This window comes from Castor canadensis, chromosome 18 (genome assembly GCF_047511655.1).
Source record: "Castor canadensis chromosome 18, mCasCan1.hap1v2, whole genome shotgun sequence".
In the NCBI taxonomy this organism is placed as follows: Eukaryota; Metazoa; Chordata; class Mammalia; order Rodentia; family Castoridae; genus Castor; species Castor canadensis.
In genome coordinates, this window is record NC_133403.1 from 27,418,390 (window position 1) to 27,443,203 (window position 24,814).

The following is a 24,814-nucleotide window of genomic DNA, read 5'->3' on the forward strand; positions in this document are numbered from 1 at the left end:
AGTTTGGTACTGCTGCCAGGAACTTGGGCTGTGGGTTAGATTGGTCAAGTTCCCCCATCTGCCGTGCCAAGCACTTCAGTCACTCTGGCTTGGTATCATCCCCAGGGAAAAGAAGGTAATGATGTAGTAGAACAGAACTGCTAGGTAAGGTTTAGCTGCCCTTTTCACCTGTGACCACCCCATGGTCTTCTTGCAGGTAGCTGTACTTACCAGTACCAGAGCAGCATTTACCTCGTGCTGTATTTCTTCTCTCCTTCCCCCCTTTCCTTCTTCCCTCCTTCCCTTGTCTTTACTCTTTCCCTGCATCCTTTCTTTCCTTCCTCCCCCCTCCCTGCATCTGTCTCTTCCTCCCTTCCTCTCTTCTTCTCTCCCTTCCTTCCCAATGAAAAGCTGAGAGAAATATAATAAAGATCAAGATATTCATGAATTAGTAAATGTCAATATCTTGAGAGACTTGACCTGAATCTCAGATCCATCATTTACTAGCTTTGTGACTTTATAAGCTATTGACTTCTGTACCTCAATTTCCTTATCCGTAAAATGCAACAATAATAAAGCCCATCTTCATAGAGGTGTTGAAAGTAAATGGTATACTGGTATCACAGTGCCTGGAATATAAGCCCTTAGTCATTGTTGGCCAGGGTTGTTGTTGTCAGTGATAATAATCAGCTGATAGTCCCCTAGAGCTAGAAACTAGGTATTTATGAAAAAGGTTCAAACTCACAATCCTACCTCATCTTATCCCAGCAACAATCTCAGGGTTTATTTTTCATTATAAATGTAATGTGACTACACTAGAGAGATAGACAACAGAGATGGTAGATTCTTCCTCAATCTCTGTGTTCTTAGTAGATTCAGAATTAGTGTTTTGGTACAGTTTCGTGTTTTTGTTCTTTTTTCTTTTGCAGTTCTAGTCAGGTGCTCTACCACTTGAGCCGCACCTTAGTTCTTATTTCATAAGTATATCTATTTTCAGAATTAGAAATCATAGTATAGAATTTTATATCCTGCTTTTTTTTTCACCCAACATTGTATTATACACATTTCACATATTCCTACATGTTCTCTAGCCAGCATTGTATTTATTTTGTTCTATTTTTAAACATTTTTTACTTTCTACTTTTGGTTTTTTGAGGTAGGGTCTCACTGTGTAGCTCAGGATGGCCTGAAACTTGTGATCCACCTTCCTCAGCCTCCCAAGTGCTGAGATTATAGGTGTGTGCTGCCACGCTTAGTTCTGTAGCCAGCATTTTAGATTGCTGCATAAATGACCTTCAAGTCAGTCTGGCTGGATGTTTACTAAGCCTCCCTTTGGTTTCAGATACTGTTTGTGGATGTAATACAAAAGGCACTATAACAAACTGAGCATTTGTCCTCACACAGCAGGGAAACAGTTAAAAAGTCACAACTACCAAATATCAGGGTGAGTTTCATGAGGCAAAAAGCAAGAGAACCGGAGCAACCCTGGCAGTGGCTTAACCTTGTCTGAGTTGGAAAACCTTGATTGTCTTCCCTTTCTTTGTACCCTGTTTGTGGCTGCTGCCAGTGAGGCCCAAGTCTGTATGGTGATTGTGTTGTGAGCTGACACCACACAGTGTACTAGGTAGTCAGGCTCTCCTTTTTTAGAGATGCTCAATTGTTCTGGGCATTGAAGGCCTGCTCCTGAGGAGCACAACAGAGAAATCTCAGCACAACTCCACGGTACATTTTCATTTCTTTATCCTACTAGTGGTTTAGGATTCCCTACTTTTGGGGAACTGGACAGATTATCCTCAAAGGCAGAAGAGACTTACTTACAGAGTGCCATCACAAGGAGAGCAGAGAACGGAGCCTGCTTTTGAAATAACGCACATTAGTTACCTCTTGCCTTCTCAGTAGCAGCAATCCTGTTTGTGAGGCCGTTGTAGGAGGCAGATGCTTCCAGAGGATCTGTACAACTTTGGAAATGTAATGGGGTAGTTGTTAGGCACTGTCTTTTTTTTTTTTTTTTTTTTCATTTTTCTTTTATTATTCATATGTAGGCACTGTCTTTGAATAGACATTGGAGGTAAAAGAGTGAGTAAGTCACAGTCCCCTCTTGTCCACCTGGTGTTAATCGTTGTCCCTTGTGTTCCTGATATTTTTTTACTTTCAGCTAAGTAATCATTTGTTTGAAGAACTTGCCATGGATGTGTACGATGAAGTTGACAGGCGAGAGACTGATGCAGGTGACTTACCATGTGGCTTTATCTACTAAGCTTCTGTTATCAATAGGCAGTGACAAGCTGCCAGCCTCAGTGTTTCACTTGCCCAATTTCTACTATCCTCCTAATGCGTGTGTCGACATGTACTTTTGCGTGTGTTGGCTTCAGAGTGTGCTTCCCCAAGTCTCCCTAGTAACGCGTGAGCCGTGCCTCCCACCGGAGCCGTGGCACCCCAGGTGTGATGAGATTCTGTCTCTGGCTCTTTCCTCTGGCTAGTCTGGCTTGCCACGCAAAACCACAGCACCCTGGTAACCGAGACAACTGTCGTCCCCTTTCTTCCGGTCAATCCCGAGTACTCATCAACACGAAACCAGGCAAGTGGCTCAGTTTGAAAAGTAACTAGTAGTAGTATTTGAGGAATGGCTAATGTCATGGTGTTTTATTTTCCCAGAATGAATATTAGAAGTGTTTTGATTAAAATTTAATATCTTGTATACACATAAACACAACTCAAAGTGATAAGCAGTAGATGGGACTATGACTGGAAATGAATAAAAACAATTTACAGAAGAAATATAAACGGCTTACAAGTGGAAAGAAATGGTTAATCTTTTATCTTAAAGAAAGAAACCAGAAGGGGAATTAACAAAATGCATAATAAAGGATGTTCCAAGCTGACAATGTGGCAGGATGACCTTTCTCATGCTGTAGAGATTTTAAGCTACTATATAGACTTAGAAAAGCAATTTGTTGCCGCACGCCCGTGATACCAGTACTTAGGAGGCCAAGACAGAGAATCATGAGTGTCAGGCCAGCTTGGGCTACATAAGGAGACCAGTCTCAAAAAAAAGAAGGGAGGGGGTGAATTCAAATGTGATATATTTGATACATTGTAAGAACTTTTTAAATGCTATATTGTACCCCCACCCAGCACAACAGTGTTTTAAAAAGGGGGAGCAGGGAGGGAAAGAAAAAAAATTTGTTCAACCAGTTTCAGAAGCCTCATCCTTACACAGGATTTCTGTATTGGGGATTTTTTTTTTTTCTTTTGGTGGGACTGGGGTTTGAACTCAGGTTGAGCCAGCAAAGCAGGTGCTCTACCACTTAAGCCACACCTCCAGTCCATTTTGCTCTGGTTATTTTGGAGATGGGGGTCTGGCAGAACTATGTGCCCAGGCTGGCCTGGAACCTCAACCTCTCAATCTCAGCCTCCCAAGTAACTAGGATTATAGGCGTGAGCCACCAGCGCCCGGCAAAACCATTTTATGTTTGTTCACAAAAATAAAGTGGATTGTGAGCATTTAAATATTAAGAAGTTCCCTTATATAAATGCTTTTAAAATATTCTCACAGAAAATAATGTTCCACTCAATTATGGCTGTAATTTATTATACTTTGATTATAGTAGAATGCCTTTATAGAAGTCTGTCAGTAACTATTTTGGTGTGACTATTCATGTCTATATTTTTACATTGGGAAATATTTCCAATTCTCTTCTTACCCTTAGGGCAGACAGAAATTAGCTCGGTTTAATGCCCATGAGTTTGCTACGCTGGTCATCGACATTCTCAGTGACGCCAAAAGGAGACAGCAGGGCAGTCCTCTATCTGGCTCAAAAGGCAAGTGTCTAGCTTTAAGTGTGTGCTTCTTTGGGCCTTCTAAGACCTGACTGCTAAATTTAAAGCTGGAGGTAAATTAAAGTAGTCATTGACACAGCACCTTACCATCCTTTAAGTTTTATTGGTAATATATTATGATGTAAAGTTACCTGTAAATTATTATTAAGTATTATTCAGGTTGATTTTATGTATCATTTTTTTCCTATTGGGTCACTTTTCCCATAAAATTGAATCCTAAAATTAACCAAAAGTTTGGCTTAAATCTTACTAAGGATATAAGAAAATAAACACTTTCGGTTGAAATTGCATCATGCTTACCTCCAAAACTGAGTTCCAAATAATTAAAATTTGTTGCTGTAAACATTAAATGTCTATAGCAAAAAGTATTAATGATTGAAAGTTATAAAGAGAGCATTGAGCATCTATTTCAGAAGTGAATTTCTGGGTTTTTGGGTCCTGTCTCTGTGCTTAGGAATCTACTTCCTCTGCAGCCCATTACTATAGACTTGTTGGGTTTTTTCCTAGTTATAGAAATTATACCCCTTTTTTTTGAAAGGCTTTTAAAAGAAATATGTACCAGTCAAATGCCGGTGGCTCACACCTGAAAACCAGGAGGCAGAGATCAGGAGGTCTGGGCAAATAGTTCACAGGACCCTATCTTGAAAAAAACCAACATAAAAAATGACTAGCAGAGTGGCTCAAGTGGTAGAGCAACTGCCTAGCAAGTATGAGGCCCTGAGTTCAAGATCCAGTACTACAAAAGGAAGGAAGGAAATACATACCATAAGAGTTAAGTTTCCTGTCAGCTTCACATGCCCCAAAGACTGGAACAATTTGTTCTTTCTTCTTGCCCATTCAGGAATTTGATTTTATTGGTTCAACTAGGAGTAAAGAAATTCTTAAAAGTGTATTAAATTTTGGTAAAGGTGCAGGGATAAGAGTCTGCATAAACTTGAATTCTTTGAGTTGAGTCTTTGCATAAGTGTGCCTACTCTTAAAAGAGAAATAACTGAAGATGTTATATATAATAGCAGAAACATTATAAATAATTAAATAATTTTAAATAATTAAATAAACAACCAGCCATATATTTGAATGTACAGAGATGTTTTTTCTTTCCAGAGAATATGCAATGATACAGAATAAAGTGATACACTTTTTTCTGGGCTTGGTGGTACACTCAGGAAGTGGAGGCAGGAGGATCACAAGTTTGAGGCCAACCTGGGCTGCATAACAAGACCCTGTTTCAAAAAAAAAAAAAAAGTAGTAGACTTTCAGAAGTTTGGTATAATAGCAATTTTGTAAGCAAAGCATTTACATACATAAACATATGCAAGAGTCTACGGCTTGTAAATATGCACATATTGTTGCTCCTCACATGCACATCCCATATTTGCACATTCATCTGCTTGCCAAAGTTACTTGTAACCACAAATCAGTACTCAAAACACTTTTAAGGTCATTCTTGATGGATGCAGAGTGTCAAAAGATTCGAATCTCCCAAAGTAGGTTCTTAACTGAAGTGGAACCAGTTAACCTTTTCATGGCCTATTTAGTGTGATGTTTTTCTCAGTTTTGTGCTTTCTGTTGGTGATTTTGCTATTTAACAATGGCCCCAAACTCAGTGCTGATGCTGTCTAGTGTTGCTAAGTGCAAAAAAGGCTGACGTGTGCCTTACAGAAAGTGTGTATTCAGTGAGCATCATTCTGGCATGATTCACAGTGCTGTTGACCAGGTTCCTGAATCAACAACTTGTATTGAATAAGGTTTCCTTAAACAGAAATACACATGAAATGAGGCTGTGTTGACTGGTTGATGAAAACATGACCAGAGGTTCTCAGGAATCTAATCCTGTATTGCCCCTAGCAGCAGTGGTTCCACATTGGTTCATTTAGTCTTCATAGCAAATTTTTAGAATGTCACTACTGAAAATATAAGAATTGACTCTGTGCGCACGCATGTGTGGTTAGGAGAAAGAAAAACCTAGAAAGGACAGGCACAGTGGCTCATGCCTGTAATCCTGAAAAGTTCATATGATCCTATCTCAACCAATAAAAAGCTAAATGTGGTGGGCACACCTGTCATACAGCTGTGCAGGAAGCCTAAATAGGACCATCACAGTCCAGCCTGGCCTAGGCACAAATTTGAGGCCATATCTCAAAAATAACCAAATCAAGAAGTGGTGGGGTTGTGGCTGAAATGGCACAGTGTCTGTCTGGCAAGCAGAAGGCCCTGAGTTCAAACCCCAGTACTGTCACAAACAAAAAAAAAATTGAAAGGAATAGAGCAATTTATAATAAAAACTAGGTGATTTTTATCATCTTGCTCATTAGTTTCCAAATTCACTATATTAAATCTTCATTATATCCATAATTGCATTATATTTATATGCTTTTAAATATTCATTTTAAAATTAGGACCTAGTCCTCTTAAGAAACCATAATTCATCAACCAGACATCAGCCATCAAGATATCCAAAAATGGTATTAGAGATCAGGTGCCCGTGGCTTGTGCCTATAATCCTAGCTAGTCAGGAGGACCATGATTCGAAGCCAGCCCTGGGCAAATAGTTCGTGAGACCCTATCTCAAAAAAAAAAACCAACACAAAAAAGGGCTGGTACAGTGGCTCAAGTGGTAAGAGCATCTACCTAGCAAGTGTGAGACTCTGAGTTTAAACCCCAGTGCCACAAAAAAAAAAAAAAAAAAAGAATAAATCAGGGGTTAACTAGAATTGCCCCAAAAATTGGAGAATCTTAGGTAGCTTGTGAAATCGTTTTGTTTATTTGTTTTTGTTACACTTACGGGATTTGAACTCATGGCCTTGTGTTTGCTATGCAGGCGCTATACCACGTGAGCCATCACTCCAGCCCTGTGAAGTCTTTAATTCCAAGTGTGTCAGACCCTATAGAATCATATTTCAGCCCTGTATAGAATGTACACCCCTTATGACATACATGTGTGTCCATTTGGATGTGTTCTCTCCTTACCCTCGCATGGATTCGGGTGACTAAATGTCAGTGTCCATATTCTTTGAGCACCTAAACTTAGGCTGCAGTTTAACAATTTGCTTTCTGCTTTGACTTGACATTACTATGTCTAATAGCACAAGTAAATGACATCACGTTATGTTCTCATGATCTGGAGTGATGCTTTTACCACTTGAACCATTCTACCAGCCCTCAGCATTGTGAAATCATGGGCTGTACCTTTTTTTTTTTTTTTTTGTGGTATTGGAGTTTGCACTCAGGACAGCCCCAGAGCAATGCTCTTTTATGTATGCAAACCTGGGAACCTGCTTCCTTGGTCTAAGCATCTCCCTTCTGAGCCATCTCCTTAATTTGCCCATATTTGGCAGGTAGATCAAAGGAACGCTTAAACCTCTCTTCAGCTGTCCGTTGAGTTGTTAACTTTCTGTTGTCCTCTGTTGGTATAAATATAACATTACTATTTCTGTCACTTCTTTTTTTCAGGCTTTAAATGGCTAAACCAAAAAAAGTCATCCCTGTAAGTTTTGGGAAGGCAAAATTGTTTTAAGCTTGAGGTAAAATTATTTGCATCTATTGACAGACAATGTGGAGCTTATACTGAAAACAATCAATAACCAGCACAGTATTGAGAGTCAAGACAATGACCAGCCAGACTATGACAGTGTAGCATCAGATGAAGACACAGATTTGGAAACCTCAGGAAGCAAGGCAAACCGGCAGAAGGTGAGAGGACATTCTTTACATGAAAGGACAGATGTGTTTCTCTTAAAACTCCTTCTGCAGAATTTCCCTGTCACATTCTTGAAGGCTGGTCCTACAAAGGGCATAGTAGTGGTAAGGTTGAGTTCACTGCTAGCTCAGACCAAACAAAAATGGAAGAAGGTAATTTGCCGTGAGGCAAGTGCAGAGTCACAGCCCTGCTGCTGTCATAACTGTAAAGCTTTCGAGGTATGAGTAGAGGGTTTTATTCACTCAGCAAGTGTTTATTAAGCGACTTCCCTGGCTAACTTTCCTTAGGATGTCATTGCTTGGAGGGAGGGACAACTGCAGTGAACGGCACAAAGCAGTATGTATAAAAGCGTAAGCAGAAGGCAAGGGAGTAGAGGAGAGAACTTAGTCCCGAGAAGCACTTGAGGAAGCTTTGTAAATGGGCAGCTCTTGCGATAGGCCTTGAAGGACCTGTGGGCTTTACAGGACAGGGCAGGACCATCTGGAGAGAGAGAGAAAACCCAGGGCCTCTGGAGGGACGCAGGTCATGGTAGCCTAAAAGAGTGTGACTAAAGCTGCAAAGGGAGGAACATGATACACACTGGAGAACCAAAGCATCAGAGCAGTGCGGAGCCCAGAGCTTTAGGCAGGGTGGGAGGGCACAGGTCAAAGGGTGGAGGGAGGGGCCCTGGTTAGGATGCTCCAGAGGAGATCCAGACACACTGACATGAGCTGCCTCAAGGCCTGGGCTAGAGGGGTTCAATGGGGGGAGATTCTGGGGCACAGGAGACAGGGAATGAGCAGAGAATGAGCAGGGGACAGGGCCACAGAGTCCTGGGTTGTTCACCTGCTGCTAAATAGCTAGGACTGGCCCACAGAGTGCTCCACAGCCCCTGATAATGGATGAGCAGGAAGGTAGACCACAGAGGTCTGGAGGTGTTAAGCAGGGAAATGGACTTTAGATGTGTCCAGAGTTTGCCACCTTACATGACTGTGAGAATGGTGGTGCTGTTGGCAGATGGAGGGAACTTCCTGCCTGGACTGCCAGAAACTGCCCAATCCACTCAGAGAAAGTTGAGACCATTATGGGACCTTCTGTTGACTGACCTCACTCCTGACTTCCCCTTTGTATACCTGCTCCCTCTAGCTGAGTTCTGCTGCCAACTGCAACATTTCTTCATCCAGGCGCCATCTGACTGATCTCATCTCCTCAGGCTACACTCATAGTTCACTCTAGCTCCCTAACATGCAGCCCACCTGGATCCCTACTTCAGCTCCCATACTCCTGCCCTGCTCCATCATATCTGTTTCTGCATAACTAATTGCCTTACCTTCAATCATATTGTCTATATACTTATTTTTATTTGTCCCTCTCTCATGCTGATGAGATATAATCACCATGGAAGTAGGAATCTTTGTTTTATTCTCTGATACATCCCATGCACCTGGAAATTGCCTAATGCTCAACAAAAATGTTGGAATGAATGAACTAATGAAAGAATGAATAAAAAAAGAAAAATGAGCAAGAAAAGACGTGTAAGACAGGACAAACCTCCCCAGACAGTCATTAGCAGCATAGGTTTGTAACCCCAGTGCCTGCTCCATTAGAAAATAATCAACTTTAAAAAGTTTTAAATAATATAGTGACCCTACTTTTATGTTTCAGTTTTTCATTACTCTCAGAAGCCTTGATTTGGTTTAAATTTGTGATTCAACTGGCATAACCAGAATTTTAAATTCTTTAGCTGTTGGTCTTTAACATTATCATCATCTCAGATTGTGAACATTTTCCCCAATTTATTTTTAGAGCCTAGATTCAGATTTATCAGATGGACCAGTCACTGTGCAGGAATTTATGGAGGTCAAAAACGCCCTAGTGGCTTCTGAGGCCAAGATACAACAGCTAATGAAGGTGAATAACAACTTGAGTGACGAGCTGAGAATTATGCAGAAAAAGGTAACATGTTAATAAATGCCAGGGTGGTTAACTCTTTAATCCCATAGTATAAGGAAGAATCCCAGGCACCATGTTTGTGGAATGAAAAATAGTTATTGTTACAGTCTTAGAAATCTTGGGACCAAGTTATCTTTTTGGAAGCAGGATGTGTGTGGATATTTGAAATGAAATAGCTCTGTTGAAATAAATCCAGAATGCAGCTAGGGATATAGCGCAGTGGTAAAGTGCTTGCCTAATATGCTCAAGGCTGTGGGTTTGATCCCCAGCACCACACAAAAAAAAAAAAGGGAGAATGATCATGTTTTTGACTGGGGATTCAGCTTAGTGGTAGAGTACATGAGCACAAGGTCTCTAGTATTACAAAAATTTCTACTTTTTTGTAGAAATACCTCCAGAGTAAATTTCCCAAGTAGGAGAAACAGGTAATCTTTGCACTCTCTGTGGTTGCTGGGAACCTGGATGCCACCACATGAATGTGATTCCATTGCTAATTATAAAGAATAATCACACCATGAAGAAGAGTAGTCAAAAGTCCTGGACAAAACTCTGCACTCATCAGCATATAAGCCCTAGCCTACACCGTGCAGGGGTGCTTTCCCTGTTGACATACCCTGCCCCCATACCCTGTAAACCTCCCTCATGTTCCCTCTTATTTGTCACCAGGATAAAACCATTTATCTGTGAAATTCCCCTAGAACAGGGCCTACCACAGGAGGTTCTTAGTAAATAAGAGAACACATTCCAACTATACTAGCAAGAACAGCCCACTAGTAAGAGTTTTATGCATTCGGCATTTTCTCATTCATTCCCTTCTGAGATAATCAGAACTGCATGAATACATTAGTCCCTAAAAGGAATGTCGCCATTAGTAGCAAAGCACATGGTTAAGGAGGATTGTTGTGTAGTTCTTTTATGAGAAGACAAAGGGAAATTGAAGAACTTCAAATGTTGCCCAAGAGTTTGTGGATACTGGTCCCAGCCTTCAGTTCTCTTCAGTAATGAGCTCTTTGGGCTGAGGTATAGCTTTAGTGGTAGAGTGTTGAGAGAGAGCGAGAGAGAGAGAAAGATTGAGAGAGAGAGATTGATTCCCTAAGAAGAAACAAAATACCCTCTGTAATCTGTGTTTTTTATGCTGCCATGTAATGTTTCACAGACTCAGTTTTAAGACTTGGGCATGAAACTTATTTCAGTGCTGCTTCCTAAAGGGAGCCCAAAGAACTAAACTCTGTTTGCTAGGGAATTAAATTGTGTGTACCTTCACTGTGGTTTGGTCTAGGATTCTAGTGGTGTACAGTTATAGGTCATCTTTTGAGAATTTTTTAGCTCATTGACTCTTAACTATAATGCAGGGGACAAGAATCCTGCCAATCATTCAGCTTTTAAACAGACACTTGCTCTGGGCTTGCCAGCCCCATATACAGCTGGTTTGCAGTCATGACCAAGGCAGACCAAAAGCCTCTTTGCCATAACATACAGGACTTGTACTTCCTCTGCTTTTTCTGAAGTAGATTTTTGCTTAATGGATTATAGTTTGTCCCATTAATCAGACTAATAAATTTTTGAAGTGATTTTTTTCCTCTGAAACATGCTGACATTCCTTTGTAAGCCAGTCTGCCAAACATCACCTTTTTGTTCTATAGCACTGCTTTGAGTACTGGCAGCAGTCACCAGCGGTGACCTTGTAGCTCTGACAGCAAGCATCTTGAGCTTCTTTAAGAGATGCGTAGAGCACCTGCCTAGCAAGCACAACACCCTGAGTTCAAACCCCACTTCCACCAAAAAAGGAAAAGAGAAAGAGAGAAATGCAAAGTGAAGGGCTAGCCTCTCGAAAAGTGGAGATTGGTTAGATTGAGGTTAGAGGGCAGCAGGCAGGGAGATAGCAAGACCCTATCTCAACAAATAATCTGGGCGTGGTGGTACAGGTCTATAATCCCAGCTAGGTGGGAGGCATAACTAAGAGGAACGCAGTCCAAGGCTAGTCAGGGCAGGAGTATGAGAGGCTGTCTGAAAAATAAACTTAAAACAAAAAGGGCTAGAGCTGTGGTTCAAGTAGTAGAGTGTTTGCCTAGCAATGGAAGGCCCTGAGTTCAATGCCCAAAACTACCAGAAAAAAAAAGAAAAGAAATGCAGAGTGATATTGTCATTGCTCGTCTTTAAATTCCTAGAAATGCCTTGATTTCTGAAACTATTATCTGTAACTTTTTCTTTCTTGCCATACTCCTTCCAAACAAGAAAATGTAGCCTGGTTCTTATTAAGATAAGCAGCATCATTAAAATTTATCCAAGGACATCTCTGTAAATGCAGAGTACTAAAATTTTTTAAAGTTGAAACCAGGAACTGCTCATCTCAAAACACATTCCTGATTTCAAGGCCTTGTCTGAAAAAACGTAACAGGTTTTTTCCATACACACACAAATACCTGAAGTCCTCCACTGAGAAACTTGAGTCACTTATAGTCCTCATTCTTTGGACCTTGACCATTTCACTGAGGCCATGGGTTCTCCAAAGCATGATTTTTAACAGGCACCTCCTGCCTCTCTAGATCCTGGAATGCAGGAATTTCTCCAGGCTGTTCTCACTTTGCAGCTGTTTCTTTTTACAAGAGTGGGTTGCAGATACAAATTACACCCTGAAATCCTTTGAGGTGTACAAAGCAGTATGTCACTCTCTTTTGGCTTGCCTTCTAGGAGACAGAAGAGGGTGGTCTTTCTGTGCAAAGTGCAGAGAGCACCATGCTTCAACAGAGGTTTAGCACTACTAATGCAAAGGTGTGGAATTTGTTTACATAGCAAAGATGTGTTGATTTTATTTCAAAACTAGATAAAGTTTTTTTTTTATAGAATTGACAAAGTAGCGTGATTTATATCTGATTTTTCACATTTAACAGTTGCTTGGAAAGGATGCTAATTAATGAAGAGGAGCAGCCACTATTGGTGTATTTTTCACAGATCAGTGCTTTATAAAAGTTGAAAGTAACTCCTAACATTGCATGGGTTTGCTATTGGAAAATAAGGATCTCATGGTTGCTTGTGGACTTAAACTTGGCACTGGAAGGGAATTTGGTCAGAGTTTACAGTCTCTGTCAAAGAGTAGACAGCTGAACTCATACTACACCCAGCTTATACAATGGCGTGGAAGATGAAGGCGCACCAGAGAGGAAGGACCTGTGCAGATGGACGCAGTTACTTATGTTTACATTGCCAGATGCTAAAGAGCCCCACGATTCCTTGCTGATCCCTTAACCATGAAGCAGCCTGCATGTGAGGAATGGAAAGAGCATTCAGGGCCTCCAAGTGACAGTGTCTTAACTAAAATGGGGTGGTACCAGGCAGATTAACCCGTTCAAAGCTGATACCACCATGTTCGTGGCTTTTGGGTAACAAAGCCAAAGGAAAGAAAGGCCACATACTCCATCCATGGCCGAAAGAGGACCAGTCACCAGTGGGAAGCAAGTATGTGCTACGTGGAGCATTCCTTCATATGAAGATGCTAACACAGTTCAATAGGTTTCCAGTTCTCTTTGTGATATATCAATATAGCAAATTTACCATAATTCGGTTCCCTCTTATTTTTCTTTCTAAATTGCTGAATTGTTTGGAATATCAAGAGTATTATGTAATAAAAAGTTGCTGGTCATAATTTTTCTTGTTGGCTTTTTGGAAAGCAGTAGGTGATCTGATTTTTCATAGCTGAACTTCACTGTCTTTCTTGCTTTGCAAAGCAACTCTAGTTATCTTTGTGCTGCTTCCATGATGTCTGCTGTCACTCTTGGCATTTGCAAATTGTTCCGGGCTCATTTGAAAAGCAAGTTTCCTCGGTGATGTTTTTTCTTTCAGTAGTTTCAAGCTCTTGCTTGAAACAACCTTAGAATAATCCAGAGTACAGCTTGCCTGCAAACATTTCCTGGCCCACTATGACAAAATTTTAAGTGGTTAGACATTTAGTTTCTTAAATGCCCAAGACTGCAGTTTTCCCACATTCAGAAATTATTTAGCTAGCCTACAAAATGAAGTGAGTTTATTGCTTTTTACTTACTCCAGAAGAAAGAGTTCTTGTTTGTAGTTGCTTTTTTACTTTCAACCCAGCTAGCTGTTACTGTTCTTACTGTTAAGCTAGTAGTTGTATTCTTTTACTTGGTTTTTACTTTGTGTGCTCGCTATGGAAAAACACAGTCCCACTGCCAAACATTTCTTTCAGCTTCAAACACTCCAGTGTGAGAATTCAAGCCTCAGGAAACAGGCCACAACCAATGTATATCAGGTGCAGACTGGTTCTGAGTACCCAGATACTTCCAACCACTCTTCCTTAAAGCGACGTCCATCTGCCCGGGGCAGTAGGCCCATGTCCATGTACGAAACTGGATCAGGTCAGAAACCCTATCTCCCAGTGGGAGAATCGAACCACCCTGAGGAGAGCAGAACGAGACTTCAGCCCTTCCCTGCACACGTAAGTAACACTGCTGGCCTCTCTGCTCTTCATTCTATACAGTCTTGACTCTTCAGTCCCTCTTTCGAATCTGCATCCCTGCTTCTCTGCTTTGCCAAACTGGGCTCCGAGAGTTGCCCTTGTGTTTGCTGTATTAATGTGTCCACAGATGCTTGCAATGTTCCCACAGCACATGGCCACATTGGGGATTCTGGCCCTTACTTGACTCCCACTCTCCTTCTCGACCCGTTTTCATATTGTATTTCCCAGCCAGCCCCTATTAGAAATTTTTGTGTAAAGCTTCCTTCCTTCCCCTCTTCTACAAAGAAGCAAATTATAAAGGTCACTAGAAGTTTCTTCTTCAAGGTAGACATGGTGTGTCCCTTTACAAACTAAAGCTCTTAGAATCTAAGGTGCCCTGTTGACTGCTTGCACGTGAACAAGTAGCCCTTGTGGCCTGCTGTGCAAGGCAAGTTCTGAAAGCTCCAGGCCCCTGCTGTCCACAACACTCAGTGTGCTCCATATCTTCTACCTCCCCTTCCTAGAGGAAGTGTGGCTTTCTCTTCTCATAAAGACGAGGTGTAAGAACTTTGTGTCCACCTTACAAGTGTTGAACTCCAAAGACTGTTCTGAATCAGGGTTCTAACAGTGTTGTTATACAATGGGATGAGTATTGTGTTGCGAGGTTTTCTAAAAGATATGTCTTTTGGATTAATTTATCATAAAAATGTGTTTTAACAAAATGTTGTAGACATTTTTAACTTTATGCACTGCTTTCTTCAGAGTAATATTTATCCTTTCATTTGTCAAAAGTCATTATTTCTTCAAACTATATAAGAATTTAAAAAAATTCTCAGGTAAATGCAAAGTAAAGGCTGTTATCTAGTAAATTAAATCTTAGCTTAATTTTGTCAGACTTGGTGGTGTGAAATTGCAATGTTATGTGTAATTGGAAGACCATTGTTTTCACTTCTCTTTAAGTTGTTTAGGTTTAACACTGCAAGAAAACTGATTTGGTACATTTGGTGTAATGAGAATGCCATTGAACTAAGTGAAAAGAATCTTATTTTTATATAACTGAAAACAAAATTTAGGAAAAGCAACATTAGCTTTCACAGTATATATTTAATTTTAGAAAAATGTAGAACGTAAGGATGTCATATTATTTCAGAAGTTCTGCACTGTAGTAAATATTAGATAGTATGCGTCACTTCATAATAGCTTCACATGTCAGTATTAATCCTGGTTGAAAAACAAATATCGTTTTAGGCTATCCTAAAAATCAGAAAATTGGACAGATATGCTAGGCATTATCTTTTCCCTTATGGAAAAGTAGCCTTTTTAAATTGAGAATAATTTCTGGGGAGATGTTACACCAAAGGATTAAATGTCTTTGGGGCTCTGTCACGGGCTATCATTGAAACTTCAGGACTTACCTTATGCTGTTTTCTAGGACTCTTTTCCTGCAGCCAGGGTAGGCAGGGTTTTGTTTGTTTTGTGTTTTCCCGAACCTGTTTCTCTTTCCCCTTCTAGATTGGGAGGAGTGCGCTTGTGACCTCCTCTTCATCTCTGCCTTCCTTCCCCTCCACACTTTCCTGGTCGAGGGACGAGAGCACCCGAAGGGTTAAGTACACTCTGAATGGTCTGCTCTGGAAGAGGGGCAGTGCTCCTGGGTGCTTTGTGCTTGGACGATGGCCCTCCAGTCCCTGTCTCTCGCTAACTGCCCTCTTGACCTGCATGAGGCAGCGATTCCCTTCTGGTTTCTCACGGCATAATGGGCACGCAGTGCACCTACGTACACGCACGCATATGTGTACAGAGGTGGCCTCCCTTTTGTCTAACTCCACATTGCTCACTTTCACATCACATTTAACAAAGTTCGCAAGTCATCCTAAAGCATTAATTCTGAGCATATTCTCTTCTTAAACAATCAGAAAACTAGGTGGCTGCTGGTTAAATATTGTAATAGGGCAAATCTGCCCAATGTGTTCAGAGCTAGTTATCAGATTAAAATTGTTATATTACAATTTGTTATATTACAAAAAGGTAATACCTTTTTTTTTTAACCACCAACATATTTTATGTTGGCACCATAGTTGATAAACCCTATACCCTGAGTCAGAATTAGCACACTTAGCAGCATTGGAGGGGTACAGGCAGCTGTGAGCATAAAACTGCTCACTTGCATTGGCTGGTCAAACCAAGCCTGCTGGTGTGTGACTTTCATTCTCAAAGGCAGTACATGACCCAGGTAAACTCCTTGAGAAGAGCCAGGCTAAGGTCTTGGGTTTTTGTGTTTGTTTTTGTGGGACTAGGGTTTGAACTCAGAGTTCTTTGGTTATTTTAGAGATGGGGGTCTCACAAACTGTGTGCCTGGGCTGGCCACAAACACTGATCCTCCTATCTCAGCCTCCCAAGGATTACAGGCGTGAGATATTGGTGCTTGGCCTACCTGCCCTTTTTAAGTAGTCTATTTTAAAAATTATGGTATGGTAAAGTTTTCTGAGCAGTCCTGAAGTAATGTTTTTATTACAATGTTCCAGTTAAACTAAAGGACAGCAAAATACTAATGAACTATCTAGTTTGAAATTTTGTTTATAAAAATCGAGTAAAGGCTAGAGATCTGACTGGGGTGGTAGAGCAACTGCCTAGCCAAACTCAAAGCCCCTGAGTTCAAACTTCAGTACTACAGTAAATAAATAAATACATAAATACATAAATAAATAAATAAAAATTTGTCTGCTGTGAACTTTTGTGGGGATTTATTTATTAGCTTAAAAAATCATTGCAGCTGCTTGCTGAGATGGTTTTATACAAAATCAGCAATGAACTCATTTAAACTGATCAGCCTAGTTGTTCCTGACAGCCTTGTCATGGGTTTCGATTTTTATGGTATGTAGGTATTCAGAGAAAACTGCAAATCTGTTAAACTGAACCAGCACCAGCCTATGAGGTAACTTCTCTATTAACAGCTTTGAGAGAGCAGCACTTATAACCAATAGCTCCTGGCTCTGCATGTTCACAATAATTTTCGTAAAATTATATGCTGGCTGCACTGAAATCCTGTATGCTTTTGTTAGCAAGAATAAAGAACTTGAAGTGCAAGGTAATTGGTTTCCTGGGTTCATCTGTACTTGAAGACATTTCCTGAGCACTTTTAGTGGGTGTATAAGTTGGTACTCTTCTAAAATGTTAAATGAAGCTTGTACTTTTGATCATGTGGGTAATGTGTTTCATTTGTAATTATTAAACTTATATCAAGGAAGGCAAAAATGTAGAATTTTGGCTGGGCGCCGGTGGCTCACACCTGTAATCCTAGCTACTCAGGAGGCAGAGATCAGGAAGATTGTGGTTTGAAGCCATACCAAGCAAATAGTTCATGAGACCGTATCTCAAAAAACCTTTCACAAAAATAGGGCTGGTGGTGTGGCTCAAAGTGAAAGCCCTGAGTTCAAGTCCCAGTACTGCAAAAAAAAATTTTGCAGGGGGAGGTTGAGTCAGAAGGATAATAAGTTTGCGTCTAGCTTGGGCTACATAGCAAAACCTTGTCTCAAAAAACAACAAGCCATATAATCCTAGCTACTCAGGAGGCAGAGATCAGGAAGATCATACTTCAAAGCCAGCCCTGAGCAAATAGTTTGTGAGACCCTATCTCAAAAAAACCCATCACAAAAAAGGGATATCAGAGAGGCTCAAGTGGTAAGAGCACCTGCTTAGTGAGCATGAGGCCCTGAGTTCAAACCCCAGTGCTGCCAAAAAAGAAAAAGTAGAATTTGGAGGGGTAGTTAATTCTATTTTCTAGATTCCCTCCCCTTATTGGAGTATATTGAATGAACTTTGCAATATGATTATTTGAGTACAATTTTTATTCATTGTTGTGGTTGGTATAATGTATGTAAAGGAAAATAAATGTGAAGATTAGCTAACCATTCCCTGTAGAAAGTAAGAAAGGTTGACAGGATTGGGGTTTTTGTTGTTATTTTGGGATTGTTTATTTGGGGGGTTTTTGTTTGTTTCTGTTTCCCTTTTTTTTTTCCCAGTACTGGGGATTGAACTCAGGGCTTCCACTTTGAGCCCTCCACCAGCCCAATTTTTTATGATAGGGTTTTTCAAGGTAGGGTCTCGTAAACTATTTGCCAGAGCTGGCTTTGAACTGTGATCCCCCTGATCTCTGCCTCCTGAGCAACTAGGATTACAGGCATGAACCACTGGCACCTGGCTGTTTCTGTTTTCTGAGATCATGTTCAGAAGACCTTAGTTTCACTGTTCCCTGCACTGGATATGGTGACTGTCTTCATTCTTCCATCCAGGCTTCTAGTATCCAGTAACCCATTGATTCATTCATAAAGCCAGGTCATAATTGGGCAGCAAGTGAAGCAGAACCTGTTACAGAAGCTTGCTTTATAAACTTCTCATCTGATTCTAAACCCACACATTTAATCATTTGCCAGATGAATGTGAGTGGATAAATAGATATTCATATTAAATTTTCGGAGCCCAAAGCAAGTGTCTTCTGTTAGACTGGGTAGGGACTAAGTAGAGCATCTTAGAGAAACACAAAAGGCCTCAGAGGACAAAGAGAGAGAGAGAGTGAGAGAGACAGAGACAGAGAACATTTGCCCTGGAAGAGGAAAAGAGGGAGACCCTGGGAACGGGAAGCAAAATGTGGCATAACTGAAGAGGCATCCCTACCTTGTGGCTGACCATTACCCATAAGGCCTTCAGAAGGTCAAGCAATCACTTCTCAGCCTTTTGGCTAAGATCAAGTGTAGTATCTGTTCTTATCAGTTTAATATCTGATACATCCTCTATCCGAGGACAATATATTAAGTGGCTTTTTGGAAGCAGGAGATGGAATAGGAGCTTGCTCCGTCCATTCCACACATCGACCTGGTATTGCAGTACTTCCAGGAATGGTGCACCAAAAAAAAAAAAAAAAAAGGTTAGGCAATGTTATCAGTAAGAGCCAACAATTAAACCTTACGTAGACTTCCTTAAACTTACTTCCTCAAAAATAGTCCTGCTTCTGGATGACAGTCTCTACGTATTTAAACAGAACTCTTCTATTACCATTATATTCCTAGCCACATTTTATTGTGACATCAATAAAACTCCTTAGTTGCATGTTTTGGTTAACCTGGATTCAAGGTATAGAGTGGAAATAGCTCATACTTATATTTTGCAAATCATCAATTTAGGTTTTGAATCAGCTTACACTAATTTCTTTTATATATGAAAAAATTTTCAAACATATAGCTAAAATGAATACTGAGGGGAAATAGTTTTCATTAAATGCTCCAGAACTAATATAGTCGTTCTCAGAAAAATCAGGTCCCCTTCACATTTTGTCACCCTGGGAAGCCCTTTCTTTAGTGATGTTGCCATTTGCCCAAAAAATTTTTAGGGTTCCTCCTTTAAATCTACATCCCATCCCATTTTTGAATTTCTGCAGTTATACCAAACCTTTATATTTTATGGAGTAGATTTTTAGAAACAGACAAAAGTGGTTTGAAATTAAGTGTCCTACTGATTTTAAGTGGGTGAATAACCATTTTAGTTCAAAACAAAATGTCTATAAACTAATAGTTTTCTCTGTGGCTCCTAAAACCTGTCTCTAAAGGTGTTTCCTGTGCTTTGAGCAGCAACAGTCATCAAAGCCCCAGGTATGGAATATTGAGAGACCTGTAAAGAACTTGAGACCTGGGCTCTCAGTTCTCTTTTCTGCAGACTACGTCTTTGGGGTGGGTCAGCCTTTTTGTTTTGTTTTGTTTTGTTTTTTGTATCGTATTCCTTTTTGGCCCTTCATTTTCTAATCTGGTGTTGAACTAGATAATCTGAAGGTAGCCTCCAGCTCTGAATGCCTGTGGTCACTAAGTACTGGCATGTTTCTTATTAACTACATCTCATTGTGTTATAAACTCCATATTCCTTTCAGAACTAAATGAGACAGCCTTGAATGTCTTTGTGTCAGTTTATTAGTTTGTACCAAGGATTTGCTTATGGAGTAGCCACAGAGCTAAGAAGAAAATGGTGCAAAGAAGGAAAGAAAACACTTTTTTGGATCCACTGTGCATATCTTACTAAATTTCCAATAAAGGGTTGGTCCCAGTCCCAGGAGTGCTCTGGGTGTGAAGGTCACATAGCCTCACAGGTAATGCTTCTTTGGGAAGACTCTGAAGAAGTGAAGTGTCCCGTTCTAAACTAATGGAAGCCTCCTTCTCTTTCTTACAGGTTTCCAGGCTAGAGAAGCAGAACAGCACACCCGAGAGTGACTATGACAACACTCCCAACGATGTGGAGCCAGATGATACGGGGTACATGCAGGAAGAGTGTGTTGAGGGATAGGTTATCAAGTACTAGATACCTGGCAGGCCTTCATCACCCTCACCCCTGTTCCTATTTTCAGACTGTGAAGATCTTAAAGTATTTGGTCATATATTCATAACTTACATGCTTTTCAATGCACATTATTGCCAGGGGAGCTTTTTGTCTTTTTACCAGCACATTAGGCCTGTCTATAGATATCTAGTGTGGTTATAGTCAGTCAATACTGCATTGTTAAGTTGGCGTTACCTTACATTCTGCATTTGTACCCCAGCAGTTGGTTCAACCATGGTTGATTTTATAATGTGACACCTTCCTTACTCCAGTTATTGCTTCCCTTTCCCCTCTTCCTTCTATCTATGAGAGCCCTAACTTCCAGCATAGAGTAGAATGAGAAAGACTCCAGGTGAGCTTAGCTGCCAGTTGATGAAGCAGGGCCTAACTAAGAATCTCCTATTAAACAGGATAAAGGAAACCATAAAAATCAGTCTGCTTCTGCACTCAGCTAGTACAAAAGGCATGGCTCCCGGAATCCAAACCAGCTAAAAGGCACCTGGCATAGTTAACCACTTCCTTACTGTTCACAGGTCAAGCCGGAAGGGAAGGCAAAGGAGTGTGGTGTGGCCAGGTGATTGCTCAGTGCCAGACACAGCAGAACCCCACGTGACCCCAAATCCCACACTCCCTAGCACTGAGGATGTCATCCGGAAGACTGAACAGATCACCAAAAACATTCAGGAGCTCCTAAGAGCAGCCCAGGAAAATAAGCATGACAGGTGAGGAGGCTGCAGTGTGCACTGGCAGAATGTGAATTTGTGCTCCAGAAGGGACACTGCAGTTCTCAGTGGGGATTGTTTCTAACTTGCTGACTTTAAAGGAGTTGAAAACTTAGGAACAAACATGTACATTAGATTTTGTTTGTTTGGGTTTTTTTACATGGTATTTTTATTGTGTTATCAAGCTCTCTGAAAATAAATGCTTCTAGAAGTAAAAATACAGTACATTGGGAGCAGGAACAGCCCTAGTTCTCAAGGGAGAAGATAAGCAGCTGCCTCTCAGCTCACAACTGATTCTTCTGGCCACTGTTCTTCCCAGGATTGCCCTCAGCTAGGGACAAGTTTGCTGAGACAGAAGGCATCCTGAGAGGAGCCCGATTACTTATTTCTTATTTGGCTCCCTTGTGCATGCATGTATAGACTTCTAAGGTTCTTTGCCTCAGAACAGAAGCATAGACTGTGCTGTTTCTTCCCATAAGAAAGCGATTGGTTCTGGTTCTAGTTAACCTTTTGTTCTCTGAAAATTCTAGTAAATTGTGAACTGTTCTGCACAACAGTTCTAGTTTCCCACAGTGATCAGAACAGAAGTATTCATAAAATGTTGTTGCGTTGGGTTTGAGAAAGCAGTAATGTGTTCTGTCCCAAGAATGGTCTCATCTATGTATGCCATAGCTTTCCACAGTACGAGTGTGACAGTGTTAAAGTAATCCTTCCTGAGTACTCCCCATTTATCAGCATTTGTTGGCAAAGCTTAAGCTGTCAATAAACTGTTCCTTGTCCCTGGCCCTGACATAAGATATTCAGGGAATACAGCCGTTGCTCCTTTTCGCTTCCATAAAATTCCTCATAACAATGTGTCCATGCCCATGAGTCTCTGTATTCCTGGCGCTGCTGCACCACCCTCCTTGTCTCTACCCTTTTTCTTTTTTATACAGCTCAGACTTCTCCCAGTTCCATTGTTTTCCAGTGCAGAATAGAGGATTAGTTAGTGTTTATGGAAAGACGAAAGGGAGTCTTCATGATGGACTGTTGGAAGCCCCCCAGCCTCCTTTTACAAAAGTCAAGTTGCTGTTTCTCTCCTTTCTTTCCCAGGCATCCTTTTCCTGCCAAGCCTCTGGTGCCTATGTGTTGTGAGCACAGTCACTTTGTTCAGGGCATGGTAGTGAGTGATGCTGTGCCTTTTTGCACAGAGCAAAGTGTTCCATATCTTTCCATAGTACAGGCATGACAGTGTTAAAGCAATCTTGACCCAAGAATAACTCCTTCCCGAGTATTCCCCACTTATCAGTGTGTTCCATTTTCAGTTGCCTCCAGTTCAGAAGTGCTGTGCTGGTGTTTCAAACTAAAAATGAATATGTTGTATATCACTCTGTGAAAATCTGACCAGGCAAGTGGCTCACAGCTATAATCCTAGCTACTTGGGAGGTAGAGATCGAGAGGATGATGGCTCAAGGCCAGCCTGGGCAAAAAGATCTTGAGACCCCCCTTCTCAACCAAAAAGCTAGATTTGGTGACACAGGCCTATCATTACGCATAAAGCATAAATAGGAGGTAGGCCAACCTGGGCTTAAATGCCAAGACCCTATTTTAAAAATAGCTAAAGCAAAAAGGGCTGGGGATGTGGCTCAAGTGGTAGAGCGCTTGCCTAACAAGTGTGAGTTCCTGAGCTCAACCCCCGGTCCATATATATAGATATATATAGATATATATATATATCTATATATATCTATATATATGCCCCGAGGCCATTTCTGGCTTCAACAATTACAAGATGGTGCTTGGTTCAATTTGGAATGCTTTTTTTCCTCATTTTTTAGGATGTACAAATCCTTTCTTTATATCCTCCTTCCCCCTGTGCCAACCCCAGATAGGACCTGTTTTACCTTCCTATTCTCCATTTTTGGAAAAAAAAAAAAAAAACATTTTTTATAAGACAGCTATATAGGGAATTTCATTATGACATTTCCATGTATATGTGTATTATAAACCAAATTGGTTCACCCCTTCTATTTTTCTTCTTTCTGCTTTAGTACTCTTCTTATGGTGATGTCAACAGGTTTAAAGATTCTATATTCAAAAAAAATTCTATATTCATTCTTGTATAGAAAGTATATCAACTATATTCACCTTCTTAACTTCCTCCTTTTACCCTCCCTCTCCTGTTAGTGACCTTTTTTTTAATAATATTGCTTATATTTGAATTGAGCCTGTATTCCACATATGAGAGAAAACATGCGGCCTTTGGCTTTCTGGACCTGGCTAAGTAGGAGGGTGAATATGGTGGAAATATGTGCTCATGTATGAAAACAGAAAAGTGAGACCTGTTGAAACTGTTCCAGGAATGGGGGGTGGGGAGATAAAGAGTGATGGAGGGGGTGAGTTCAACTATTATACATTACAAGAACTTTGATAAAAATCATATGTATCCCCAGTGCAGTGCAACAATAATCTTTAAAAAAGAAAAATAAAATTTTAAAAGACAATGAAGAGCCAGGCATGGTGGTTCATGCCTATAATCCCAATTCTTGGGAGGCTGAGGCAAGAGGATCAAGATTTTGAGGCCAGCTTGGAGGCAAAAGACCACTATTCACTTACTACAGAGTAAGACCCTGTCTCAAAAGCACAAAACAAAACAAAAAGATAATGTAAAATATCAGTGTTTGTGATTCTAGGCCACTTTTCTATGTACTAAACACACGGGGTTTTTTTGGTTTTTATTCTTTTAAGTTAGACCATAACACACATACTGGAAAAAAAAAAGAAAAAGATGTACAAGTCCATTCAGCGTATTTTATGACCTAATCTCTTTAAGACCATGAAAGACTTATGCAGAGATTTTAATCATTAGCTTATGCTTTTGGTTTAAAACTAGATTGGTCTCAGGAATTTACAAATTGTTCAATGTTGTGTCCTGGTTACTTCCACATCCAAGATACTGGATTAAAGCCTTGTCTTTTTTTCTTATTTTTTTCCTCTTGTTGACCCATTGCTTGCACTTGTTTAGGTAGACCTGTAGCCTGTCTGGGCACTTCAAGGCTTGGTCCTGGTTTCCTGAGTCCATAAACTTCCCCTCAGCCCCTGACCTTCCTGCAGCCTGGTCCTGTCTTCTGGGCCTGCAGCCCCACTCCTCACCTGCGATCGGGCGCACGTGCGCACACACACACACACATACACACACACACTCTACATATGCATGTGCGTGCACACACACAGTTCAGGGATTACAACATATTATGCACAAAAGCCTTTTAGAGGAGAGATACCAGGTTGAAGCTGTGAACATGAACTCCTTCTCACAGAGAAGGAATACCTCTCCATTCATCTGCAATGCTTTCTTTGGTGGCTTATCAAAGATTTCCCAAAATAGTTTGCTACCAGTGAACTTTTCAGAAATGACCTAAGGAAAAATTCCTTCCCTGTATACTGGGGGAAAGGGTGAATTGTATTTCTCAAAATGAAACTATACCAGAAATACATAAGACTCTTAGGCATGGTTCTCAGCTGTTGTGATATTAGTAGAAACACTCATGTATGACACAAACGATTGCTATGGATGAGGCTCTTTTCTCTTTCTGAGTGTCTGTGTGACCTGGTGCTAATGTCCCTTCATATCTGCAAGTTCACTTCTTATGTACTGACAGTTTGTTCGTACACCATATATGGTTCTAAATGCTCACAAAGTAAAAGTCAAGATTTCCCATTTGATGGCATTTTTAGATACTATAAGCAATTTTCTTGAACTACAATGGCTTAATTTGAATGTAGGCAATCTTAATTAAAATAGTTTTAATAGTAAATTTCTTGCACAGGTGAAGTACAGAGATTGCTTATAAG

At 40.6% G+C, this 24,814-nt stretch overlaps 1 protein-coding gene and 1 non-coding gene across 18 annotated transcripts in view; both read left to right on the top strand.

The window, feature by feature from the left end:
• Window positions 1–24,814, top strand: part of Git2 (GIT ArfGAP 2) — a 56,242-nt gene that overhangs the window by 25,857 nt on the left and 5,571 nt on the right. For 5 of the 17 annotated variants that reach the window (XR_012443531.1, XM_074061061.1, XM_074061060.1 and 2 more), the window contains 9 exons: window positions 2,135–2,207; window positions 2,460–2,557; window positions 3,690–3,801; window positions 7,370–7,512; window positions 9,305–9,454; window positions 13,653–13,901; window positions 15,414–15,503; window positions 20,112–20,194; window positions 20,792–20,980. Coding sequence is in view for 16 of the 17 variants with exons in the window: in XM_074061061.1 (XP_073917162.1) it covers window positions 2,135–2,207; window positions 2,460–2,557; window positions 3,690–3,801; window positions 7,370–7,512; window positions 9,305–9,454; window positions 13,653–13,901; window positions 15,414–15,503; window positions 20,112–20,194; window positions 20,792–20,980 (1,187 nt within the window). In the remaining variant the exon portion in view is untranslated. Of the gene's footprint in view, window positions 1–2,134; window positions 2,208–2,459; window positions 2,558–3,689; window positions 3,802–7,369; window positions 7,513–9,304; window positions 9,455–12,342; window positions 12,870–13,652; window positions 13,902–15,413; window positions 15,504–20,111; window positions 20,195–20,791; window positions 20,981–24,814 lie in introns of those variants that run through there. The other 12 variants (XM_074061063.1, XM_074061062.1, XM_020159776.2 and 9 more) reach the window with 7 other exon arrangements.
• Window positions 18,617–18,807, top strand: LOC141419045 (U2 spliceosomal RNA). The gene has a single exon (XR_012443721.1). It is a non-coding gene; the product is annotated as a U2 spliceosomal RNA (small nuclear RNA).